The sequence below is a fragment of the Vulpes vulpes genome, unplaced genomic scaffold (genome assembly GCF_048418805.1).
Source record: "Vulpes vulpes isolate BD-2025 unplaced genomic scaffold, VulVul3 u000000899, whole genome shotgun sequence".
In the NCBI taxonomy this organism is placed as follows: Eukaryota; Metazoa; Chordata; class Mammalia; order Carnivora; family Canidae; genus Vulpes; species Vulpes vulpes.
Genome location: NW_027325780.1, coordinates 1,983,448 through 1,995,532, shown reverse-complemented (window position 1 = coordinate 1,995,532; position 12,085 = coordinate 1,983,448). Strand labels below are relative to the sequence as shown.

The following is a 12,085-nucleotide window of genomic DNA, read 5'->3' as shown; positions in this document are numbered from 1 at the left end:
GCAATCAATAAAGACTGACAATCATAAGTATTTACTTAGCTAAAGAGCCCATGAAAGATAAATTCTTAGGGCTATTCCATACACAGATAGGGAAACAGAAAAGAATGTGAATATCTGGCTCGAGATGACCCTAATTTGGAAATAAAGTAGAACCTATAATATTTGGTTCAACTCTTGACAAGTAGACACCAGTAACTGCTAATGCTTTCGTTGAAACCATTTATCAAGGTTTGTGAAGGCAATTGTCTTTCCATTTCCTTTCTTAAGAAGTGGTCTGTGGGCAACAATGACATGTCTGGTTTGTGTCTCTGTCTCCCTCCCCCGGCAGGTGGAAGCAGGACACCAATGGTATCTTCAGGTGATCTACATCATTGGCCCTGACACCATCTCAGGGCCCCGGGTCCAGCGTTCTCTCACAGCGTCTCTGAGGCGCAACCGAAGGGACCTGGTGGACCCCAGTGGCCGGCTGACCCTTGATGATTCCCTCATCTATGACAATGAAGGAGACCAAGTCAAGAATGGCACCAACATGAAATCCCTGAATCTTGAGATGCAAGAGCCAGTTGTGGCTGCTTCTCTATCCCAAACTGGGGCATCTATCGGCAGTGCCCTAGCTGCTATCATGCTCCTGCTTCTGGTGTTTTTGGTGGCTTGTTTCATCACCAGGAAATGCCAGAAGCAGAGGAAGAAACCACCCACGGAGGACATTTTGGAGGAATACCCTCTGAACACCAAGGTGGATGTGCCCAAGAGGAGCACGGACAAGGTGGAGAAGAACTTCAACAGACACTACTGCACCGTGCGGAATGTCAACATACTAAGTGCAACTGGGGGGGCTTATGGGCTTAAAGGTACTAATGTAAAAAAATTGAATTTGGAGGTCAGAGTTCACAACAATTTGCAAGATGGAACAGAAGTTTAATGGAGGAGACCCATATGTATTTTTTTCTTAAAGCATTTTTATAAAACAAGGGGAAAATACTGGTATTTTTATAACCTTACAGTTTAAAAAGGGAAAACTATAGCTTTGAGTGACAGAAGGCACACATCACATGCATCAGCTCACAACTGAGCTACCTCATTAAACAAAGAACCACTGAGACCCAGAGTTCTGGAGCAGAGTTCTTTCAGTAGTGCCAGCAGCTGCAGACTGCTCCTTCTATAAGGCTGGTCTTAGAAAGCATGTATTTCAGTACTGGACAGGGGTTAGACTTTCCAACTAGCTGTTGGAGTTCAGCAGACATAGGGATGTACAGCAGCAGATCTCCTGGGCTGGGGTTGGGGGTGGTTCAGGGCCATTGGTTTCCTCCCCCACCTCCAGCTTTCTTCGACTGGGGCTTTTCCTGGGCCTCCTGACTGCAGAATTCAGATTGCTGACACTCCAAATCCTTTCAAAATTCTGCTACTCCGCACAACCTATATATTTGCTTATTGTATCTGCTTCACAGCTTGCATTCCATGGCCTCCAACTGTCCTTTGCATTTCCAGAGCCTTTTCACCTGGGGGTTTCAAAGTGCTCTGGATGAGAGCATTGTCCTACAACTTGCAAGAAAAAGCACACACCTCCCCTGCTAGATGTCTAGCACAGCAGAACCCTCTTTTACAGAAGGGCAGACTGAAACCCAGAGAGAGGAGGGGCCTGACCAGCACCTGGAATATTAGTGACGCACTGCCCCCTAGGCCTAGGAGAATGTTCTCATGCCCAACTGGTTTACACTACACCTGGGAAGCATCAGGACATCCTCCCTGACAAAGAATGATGCAGAACAAGATCAGGGCAGCTGGCCGTTTTATTCCACGTTGCTGTGGGTGCTTAAAAACCCAGCACACACAAAAAAAAAAAAAAACCAGCACGGTTTCCTGCTATCCCAGGCTTTGCCCAGTCTAATAAGACAAACCTGTGTACTTTGCTAGCTGTGAGTTTTTTATTTTGCTAGGATTTCAGAAAAATAAGTGATTCATTTGAATAAAGCCAATTAGGAGAAAGCCCCACTCAGAGTGAAATCTGAGTTAATAGATGCCAACTAGTACTCACAATAGATAAAGTACCGATGCTCACAGTGTTTAAAGGCACCGGTCCCAGGACAGGTTTTCAGGGATTTCTCCTTTCGGGGGTTCTTTTCAGGTAGCTCAGGCATTTATTTTACCACATCAGCATATGACGAGGCTGTAAACACATGGCTTTAAAATGATTTAGTGTTCAAATAGCAGCTTCAGAATTTTATATGAAATGCACACACAGCTTGCCTTTGTGTTTCTTTTTTGTTTTTACCAAAACGGCAAAAACACAAGCATGCGTGTTCTGTTGCTTTGAAATAAAGGCACAATTTCATTACTGAGGAATAAAAGACATGTTCTCTTCCTGACGCATGGCACACCATAACCACTGAGCAAATAGCAGAACGTTCACATTGTGTAATACTTGTGTCAGAATGACCCAAGCTCTTGGAGAACATTCCACACTGTGCTTTGGTTCTCAAAGCTAGAAGGAATGAGCCATGAGAGGTCTTTGACATCTCTACCAGACTCCAAGCTCTCAAGAAAAGGCCTTGGGGGTGCGCCTTTGGTTCTTTAGCAGTGCCTTGCACAGAACGAGCACTCCAGAAATATTTAAGTAAATAGATGAATGGTGTCATGGGTGAAAGGGGAGGTGAAAGACGGTGGCAAGATCACAAGGGCAGGTAGGGAAAAAAAACACCCCAGACTGCCTCTTCTGCTTGGATTCTGAAGTAACCTCATTGCAACAAAGAAGCACTGCTGGATGTAGGGGGAGTCTAGCAGCAGTCTTAGGATGGATGAACAGAAAAATCATCAGAATGTATTAGAGGAAGTTGAAACTGTGACTCCGCTCCAGCGCAGGACATTTAGAGGAAAGTCTGGCTTCTCATTCTGAGGTGAGTGAGGTTTTCAGAAAAAGAAAGGGGTGAGCCCAGAACCTGAAACTCCTCTGACTGGTCACTTGCTCCTTAAGGTCAGCTTGGGCGGTGTGGGGCAGAGCTTCTGTGTGAGCCTCAGGAACATCCAGAATTGGTGTCTCGTAGCTGGGAAACTCATCAGCCCAGTGTGAAGTCTTCTCCAGAACGACCTAGAAGGTTCATGCTAATTCTGCAAGAAAGGAATGGAAGCCCATCTTTGTGGAGCAACTTTTGATCTGGCCTGTTCTGTGTAACTGTTCCTACTTGCCAGAAGGCTTAGACGTTAGAGCAGCACTATTTCGTTTGCTCAGATATTCTTGGACATCCCTCCAGTCCTGATTAGGACACATGCATGGGAAGAGTACAGACATGAGCAGAGTGAGGCTAAAGGAGGAGGACACAGAGACCAAGAGGCCTCCAAGTGCTCTTAGCAGCCTCCACGTACATGGTGTTGAGTGACAAGGACAGCATCCTGGGAGGACTCTGAGACTGTGAGCTCTGAGTGAAAGGAAAGCCTGGAAGTACTCCCCGCCCCTTCGGTTCCAGCACTTCCCCTCACTGCAGACGTGTTTTCCAATGCGGGTAATCTCTAGCGGAGGCACACATAAAATAGAAAGTGCTAAGAGACGTGAAGTTGGGATGTACTCCTTCGATACGGGTTTTCAGTTTGTTGATGTTTTCTATTTCAGAGTAGAAATCCAATAACTTGGTGACCCATACGGGATTATATTTCAGTTACAGCCCTCCTTTCAGTTTCTCTTAGCTTGCTCACTAATGGCTTGTGTGTGTTTTACTAATTTTCTATATCATGCCCTTAGGTGAGAAGGAACAGAAAGCCCTCAGGGGTTGCTACTTGGTCTCCCACACTGGCTGTGAAAGGTTGAAAGAGAGAAGATTATACCTTTTGTCTGCCTTGCTTTCAAGGTCCCCAGGCCTCCAGGAGGCCACCTGCAGATACCTGCTGCTGGGTGTGGCAGTCGTGTCAGAATGTGTTTGCACAGTCTTAGGACATTCAGTCTCAGTGTCCTGTAGGTGTTTGTTGTTCTTGAATACAACACACATGCTCAGACAGAGTGAAACATTTGTGGTGCTGTCAACCTGATTTCTTGACTCAAATGATCTTTGTATTTCTAATACTAATTTGTGTGTTATGAATTTCTGAATTCTCCAATAGTATATGCCACTATATAAATTTGTATTAATAAATGACGGTCTGGTTGCATTTTTTTCCATACTCTTTTTAGATGACTCATCTCATTAACGTAAGACTTCACCTTTGAGATGGCAAAAGCATTCCAAAAATTGAGGCTAAGTTCTTTGGTGAAAACTTGCCTGAGGGATTGACTCTGAGACACACACTGACCATGCTAAGAGCCAGATGAAGAAGAAATTATACAACCCCAGATCATCCTAGCTCAGCTTCTGCAGTCGGTTGAAACCCTAGTATGAAGAGGAATAATACAAATCTCCACGCACAATACAATAAGATGATTACTTATGCTGTATTTATTACCATCAAACCCTCTTAGAACCCTTGATGTAGTGTGAAAATGGCTAGGTCCTTTTATGCACCATGAACGTTTGTCAATGTTTGTCTCCCTAATTCACCCTGGAGAGATGACCAAGGCTCAGATAAGTTGATTGGCATGTGAAGAGGCAATGGCAGAGTCAGAAAGCAACTGAGCCGTCTTGGCATTCTGGGAGTCTGTGCATTTGTGTCTCTGTCCCCTCAGGGGAGCTACTTTATATGAAAAAACAAAAATATTGCCAAAGACAGTGAGCAGCAGAGCTCTGTTGGCACCTTTTCATGGCACATTTGCAAACTCAGCAAGACCTGAGAAAGCATGTTTTCATAAAATCTGGGGAAAGGAGGCCACTACCCTGCCTAGGATTTCCTTAGGTACTACTGAGACTTTGTGTAAACTTCACTTCCTGAAGGTTTCCTGTGATTGTCCCTTGCCTAACAGCAGAGCTCTAAGCCCTGGTGCACATTTCTCTCTGGCCCATAGAGAAGGTCTATCAGGAAGCAATTTCTGAATCATTAAGATTGACTATGAAAATGCTCCCTGAGACCTGCAATTTCACAGGCATAAAACTTAGAAAACTTGGGGGTAAGTGGCAAAAAAATGAGTTCTCATTTAGAGCTTGCAATACCTCACAGATGAAGGTTTTGAAGAAACGTGGGAACAGGAGAGGGAGATACTGAGATGCTGAGAATAACTCAGCAGGTTCAGCCTCATATAATCGTTGGTTTTGTTGGTTAAAAAATAGTTTAGTATCAGTTGTTTTAGATCTCTCAGCCTAATACTAAAACGCCACAATTGTGTAATATCTAGCCCCAAAGAGCCCGAGAGAACTCTAACTAGGAGCCCTTTAGATTGGTGTCCTGAGAGTAGCAAGTAGCCCAGGACGCTCAAGTGATACGTCGGGCACATCTGGCACTCAGGAGCAGTGACTCTGTAGCACTTTCTACCTCATTTAGTCCTCATGACAACCCTGTGAGATAGTTGCAGGTCATTGTCCTGGATAATTTTCTTTGAAAGTGCCATATGAAAAGTAGGATTTCCAGTCTTTACCAAAAGGCCTTCTTCACAAGTACAAATCGGTATTTTTAAAAATGGTCCAAAGTTCCTATAACTTGGATTTAATGCTTGTCATGAAAAATGTGGTCACTTGGGTGCCTGGGTGGCTCATTCGGTTAAGTGTCTGCTTTTGGCTCGGGTCATGATCCTGGGGTCCTGGGATCGAGTTCTGCGTCTGGCTCACTCGTCAGCGTGGAGTCTGGTTCTACTTCTGCCCTTCCTTCCTGCACGTGCTCGCTCGCTCTCTCTCTTTCTCTCTGGCTTTCTCTCTCAAATCTTTAAAAAACAAAAAAGAAAAGTGTGGTCCCTTGATTAGTACAATAAAATAGACCCATCCTACAACTTTCTCTAAAACGAACAGCTATCAGTTTTCTCCCTGGCTCCTTTAAGGCCACCAAGTTCCAAGACTAGTTAGTTATAAAAGTTTACTAGAATCCCACTCTCTGGGATTAATAGTTAAAAACCAGTTTCAAGGGATGTCTGGATGGCTCAGCAGTTGAGCGTCTGCCTTCGGCTCAGGGCCTGATCCGGGGTCTGGGGATCGAGTCCCGTATTGGGCTCCCCGCAGGGAACTTGCCCTCTTCCTCTGCCTGTGTGTCTGCCTCTCTCTCTGTGTCTCTTATGAATAAATAAATTAAATATATATATTTTAAAATACCATTTCAAGATGGCTCCCTTAAATATCCCTCACTAAGGAATGTGTCCAAAATGAACTAATGCTCAAACAAACAAAAAAACCCAAAAAAAACAAAATGAACCAATGCTCAATACTAGTGACTCAACAAAAGTCCCTTTGCTGCTTATTCTGTCTCCACAGGGATTCTCTGCCTTGTTTGTGCTCCAGGAAACCAACTTGCCAGAAATGCTTCTCCAACACTCCCTTGCCCCTCGGCTTTTGGTCAAAATTGACCAAACTGATGGGAGAGAAGTTACACTGTGTCTATCCCTGCCCCCCCTACTCCCCACTGCCTTGCTATGTGCGGTTCTGGTTGGTTCCCTCCTGAGCCACAGCCTCTCTTCCACAGTCCAAGTCACAAAAAGTTCTGGTAACAGCATCCTTCCCTTGCCCTGTAAGTGTAAAAGCAGGAATGATTTCATCCTCTTTCTAGTCCTAGGGCCTTCATCATCAGTCTGGATTCCTTTAACTTAATGCTGCCTACACTCTGTCCTTTAAAAAAAATTATGAGAGAGCGTGCATGAACAAGGTTGAGCGAGCAGAGGGAGAGGCAGAAGCAGACTCCCCGCTTAGCAGGGAGCCCGATGTGGGGCTCTATCCCAGGACCCTGGGATCAGACATGAGCCAAACCACTCAGGCGCCCCTGTAAATAGTCCCTTTTTAAAATTCTCCAAACCCTCTGAGTATGCTATTTCTGTTCTGCCAGAACTCTTATTAAATGGTCCTTAAATTCGGTGCCATTGGCCATAGTTTTCAGATATAATTCAAAGACAAACAAACACTTGAACTCAAATCATGTCTTCATTTTAAGTTTGCCCATTGCTATCAGCAGCAGCATGCTGATAGAAGTTCAGACCAGCGTTTGGAGTCAGGAGAGGCCTGATTTGTAGCATTTGCTGGTTTTCTGTTGTATACGCCCCACCATGGCCAGTCAACCTACCACCACAATTTCCCTGAACGTGGAGTTGGGGAGAGATGCACAGGATCTCAACTTCATACAGAATTTCTACTACACAGATATACTAGACATAAATAGCTTCAAAAAGATCAAGAACAGTAAAATGTAAAATATTTAGGAAGTTTGGGTGCCTTTGTTTTTAACATAATTTATTCAATTGTGCTTATTTAGTACAATGTTTAATAATGGCTGGATTTGCTTGCAAAATTCCTAAAAATTTAGCAATTTGCTTTTGCATGTCAAGCCAGCCTCACCACTGTAAGAGCAAATATATTTAATATCTACAACTACTTGGTCAATTAAATCTGCCTTTATTAGTTTTTACCTCCATTCTAGCATATATTTTAAATATACCTCAATAATTTTGGTCCAAAATCTTATATTTGTCTTGCAAATTATTCTATTTAGAGAGGGAAAAGGTGATATAGGAAAAATTAGCTTCTAGAAGAAGTTTTAGAAAAACTAGAAAGTAGTTCTATGTGTTTAAAATGGTGAAAATTTCATCAAATCATCTTTTCTGAGTTCTTTTTCTTACAAACCTGGTTTCTGAGATCCTAACTTTTATCATTACTATCATCCAACATTTCCTTCTGGGAAAATTCATCCTTTGAGAAAAAAAATATTAGCTTTCTAATGATGCCATAGCATGACTCTAGTCCAAAAGATGGTAACTGGGCAGTTGTTAAAATAAGAATAATTTAAAAAATGGTTAGAGTATACTTTGTCTGGGGTGTCTGGGTGGCTCAGCTGGTTAACCAACTGCCTTCGACTTGGGTCATGATCCTAGGGTCCCAGGATCAAGCCTCACATTGGACTACCTGCTCAAAGGAGAACCTGCTTCTCCCTCTCCCTCTGCAGCTCCCCCTGCTTGCTCTCTCTGTAAAATAAATAAAATCTTCAAAGTTGCCATCCTGAAACCAGATGTTAAACCATGAACCTGAAATAATTAAAATAAATCCTACATTAACACCACCTGTAGCTCATTTCCTTCTGGATGTAAATCCAGCCCTATGACTTCCTGGTTGTGTGGCACACAAGCTGTGCAAGTTACCCAAGCCCTCCAAGCCTGTCTCTAAATTTGCAAAACAGGGCAGTGCGGGTGGCTCAGCGGTTTAGCACCGCCTTCGACCCAGGGCGTGACCCTGGAGACTCGGGATCGGAATCGAGGCCCACGTCAGGCTCCCTGCATGGAGCCTGCTTCTCCCTCTGCCTGTGTCTCTGCCTCTCTCGCTCTGTCTCTCATGAATAAGTAAAATTAAAAAAAAAATAATTTGCAAAACAAAGCTAATCACACTAAATCTAAACTGGTTAATAAGCATGAAATAACACCATGTCTGCAAAGGCATTCATTAATGTGTGGCGGAAATAATAGGTTCTCAATAACTATCCACCTCCTGCCACTATGCTAATTCCAGAATTTTCCAGGATGAGACGGTACTTAATAGTTTATTGTGGCAAACTCTAAACGGGAGTCAAGAGTTACAATGCAGAATGGAAGGCAGAACATTGTCACACCTTCTCTCTTGGAAGAAAGCCCATCATTACTTTAGCCTTATGAATCTGGCTGGCTCCCATGCACTGGCTTTTTAAGCAAGGCTGTTTCTCTGCTTTTTCCCAATGCAGCTCCTCTTCCATTTAAGTAAGGATATCATCTTAAAGCAGTGGTCCTCAAGCTCTAGGCTGCATCAGAGTCACCTGGAAGGCTTATTAAAACAGTAGGTCTGGGATAAGTCTGACAGAATTTGAACTTCTAACAGGTTCCCATATCCCAGCCCAGAGAACCACTGCTCTAGAACTTTCTGAACCCCAGCAGCCTCTGTATTGGTAAAGGGGCATCATGTATTATCCACTGGAAGACTAGAAAAAAATGCACTCTGACCATTCAAGTTACTGTAGATAAAGCAAACCAAAAGCTTACAAGCATCTAAATGACAACTTATTAGTTCTAATCCTTTTCTTAAAGTGAATATTTTCACAACTTTTCTCAGAGTAATGGCAGTAAGGTAACCTTAGTCTGTGATTAAGAAAAACGGGGCACACTAATTTCAAATGAGAAAGAAAGAATTCTTTCAAACGATAATGTTAAAATCCTTCCGATTGCATTGCATACTTCCTTGACTGTCCCAAACTTTTAGTGTCCTTTTCTTCTACATCCACAAGTCCTTTCCCCAGAGTTTAGCATTATATATAACAAATCATAAAACATAAATGAATTACTGACTTTAGCTTCCCAGGAGCTGGTCTTGACCTCAGTTAGATTATAAATTCATTGATACCTGAGCTCTGTCTCGTTATTTCCCTTTAATCTTCCATAGCATTTACCACAGTGCTATGTATTACAGGTAGTGTGCAGTCAACAAATATTTACAAATGAATTTTAACTAAAATAAATCCACACCTCTGTTTTGGTCAAAAAGCAAAAAGTTGAGAAAACAAGGTCCAAAACTGTAAAAATGTACTGCTTTTGTGTATTTGTTTTGCTTGATTTTACTTAAAAACAAAACAAAACAAAACAAAAAAAACATGAAAAGGCTAGACAAGAAGCTAAAGAAAGAAAGTGCTTACCTGAAGGGGGCAGCAGTGAGTAGAGGGGATGAGACCGGGGGTGGGGACAGGAGAGGGGTTTGCGGGGTGTTTCAGAGCCAAGACTGATGTATATCTTTTTATTTATTTATTTTTTAATTAATTTTTATTGGTATTCAATTTACCAACATACAGAAAAACACCCAGTGCTCATCCCGTCGAGATGTATATCTTTTTAGAATTAAAAAAACCCCAACCATGCAAGCATCTTAAAGTTTTATTAACTGAGGAAGTTGAACTATTCTTTTTCTCTTTTAAATTTTCTTAGCTATAACTAGATTTATTCAATTTCTGTTTGGCTCTGATAGAAAGCTCAAACTGCACTGCTTGGAGGGTAGAAGCACCCAGGTGGAGGTCATGCCCACAGGAGTGCTGTGTTTATTTTCTACTGCCTCTGTAACAGATTACCACAAATTTAGTGGTTCAAAAGGACAAAAGTTTGTTATCTTACAGTTCTAGAGGTCAGAAGTCCAAATTGGGTCTCAGTAGGCTAACATCACAATGTCAGCAGGCTGCATGCCATCTAGAGGCTTCAAGAGAGAATTCATTTCCTTGTCTTACCCAGTTTCTAGAGGTTTCTGCTCAGCGTCTGCTCCCCTTTCTCCCATATAAGGACCCTTGTGATTATACTTGGCCCATGTAGATATTCCAGGATAATCTCTTTATATTTATATTAAGGTCAGCTGATAGCAACCTTAATTCCGTCTGCAGCCAGTTCTTCCTTGCCATGTAACATAACATATTAAAGTTTCTGGGGATTGTTTCGGCCATTATTTTGCCTACCATACATGTCCATCATAATTTGGTACAGAATTTTGAGCCACAGAAGTCAGAATACCCAAACCATCTGCCCCTCTCCTACTGCTGCATGTCAACCAACATTTTGCACATGGGTCACTTTTGTTGAATAATTTCCTTCCAGAAATGGGAGGGACCCATAAAAGGCAGTTAATCTATATTTCTTCCCTTGTCTACTGAGCTAACAAGGGATCGTGAATAATGGAAGTTTCTCTTATTAGAGAATGTGACTGTAACTGTGGAGCTTTTGAACATAAAAGAATAGTTTCACTTAGATTAACTGCTAGTCCTTCCTCCTCCCCCTCATTCCCATGGGAGCCTTGAGTCAGCCTTTTGGCGTTATGTGTAGATTTGTTATTGTACTGATTAAGATAGCTTTGGAGCAGGTCGACTGAGTTTGAATTTTAAGTACATGATTTACTGGCTATGTGACCTTGGCCCAGGATCTTACACTGTACAGTTTCTGCAACTCTTAGAAATAATACATGATAGGACCTACCTCATTTGTTTGGGGTGTTAGTTAAATAAGATGATGTGCACAACACATTTGGAACAGTACCTGGTATACAGCTGGTGCTTAAAAAAATTAACTAAATTGTTGAATATTTTGTTGTTTCAAAGACCAAAATAATATTTGATGGTTTATTGGTTGAGCTCTTTTTCTTAGGAAAGTCATATATCCATGGCTAACACTCTCCTGGGATGTTGAGAGCTTCAAAACTCCTACCTGTCCCCAGACCTGAATATTGGATGTACGAGCTTCTGTAGTTGTCCTTGTTCCATTTGACAAAGTTTGGCCATGTTGGAAGCTCGCAACCCCTCCTCAACACCACTCAGTATATGGCTAAGATGGGTTAAGGTACTCTTCAGAATTATCCTCTGCCCACCCACCCATCCCACTCAAAAAGGACTGGCCATCCTATTTGTTAGATGTTAGATGTTAGAAGTCATGGTGCAAGCAAGGGCTTGAGAAGTACTTGTATAGTTGTGTGTGCCCTCTTGTACTCTGACATCACCAGAAGAGCTTCCACCAGGTAGTGTTGCCCTTTTAGCTTGAACTTAGAATGAGCACATGAACAGAGCTACCCCAGCCCCCAGATTCTGCAGATCTGAGAGAGTAGTTGACTTCAGGCCCTTGAATTTCAGGATGCCTTGTTATATAGCATTATGGTGGCAGTAGCTGATACATCCGTCCATCCTCTCAAATTTTTCACAATATTGTCCCACTTGAAAACTAATCTTTGGGACACCTCAGTGGCTCAGTGGTTGAACTTCAGCTCAGGGTGTGATCCCAGGGTCCTGGGATCGAGTCCCACATTGGGCTCCTTGCATGGAGCCTGCTTCTGCATCTGCCTGTCTCTGCCCCTCTCTCTGTGTCTCTCATGAATAAATAAATAAAATCTTTAAAAAAACCTGGTCTTTGAAGTATCCTAATCTGGAAGCTTTTCATACCTTCTCCTAGTAACCACCTGCTTCCTGTACCAAGCATTCAAGTGTTTTCTCTTTTTTCTTTCCTTATTTTATTTTCAAGTGATAATGTCACCAACTCATATGCCTGTGAACAGGAAACTAT

General features: G+C 42.5%; 2 protein-coding genes across 2 annotated transcripts in view; both read left to right on the top strand.

The window, feature by feature from the left end:
• FRAS1 (Fraser extracellular matrix complex subunit 1) overlaps positions 1 to 4,121 on the top strand; it is a 420,760-nt gene extending 416,639 nt beyond the window's left edge. Inside the window, exon 74 of the mRNA XM_072745521.1 lies at positions 329 to 4,121. Coding sequence (XP_072601622.1) covers positions 329 to 922 — 594 coding nt within the window. The 3' untranslated portion in view covers positions 923 to 4,121. The remainder of the gene's footprint in view (positions 1 to 328) is intronic.
• The window catches only part of ANXA3 (annexin A3), a 62,373-nt gene continuing 53,025 nt past the window's right edge, over positions 2,738 to 12,085 (top strand). Inside the window, exon 1 of the mRNA XM_072745523.1 lies at positions 2,738 to 2,894. The gene's annotated coding sequence lies outside the window, so the exon portion shown is untranslated. The remainder of the gene's footprint in view (positions 2,895 to 12,085) is intronic.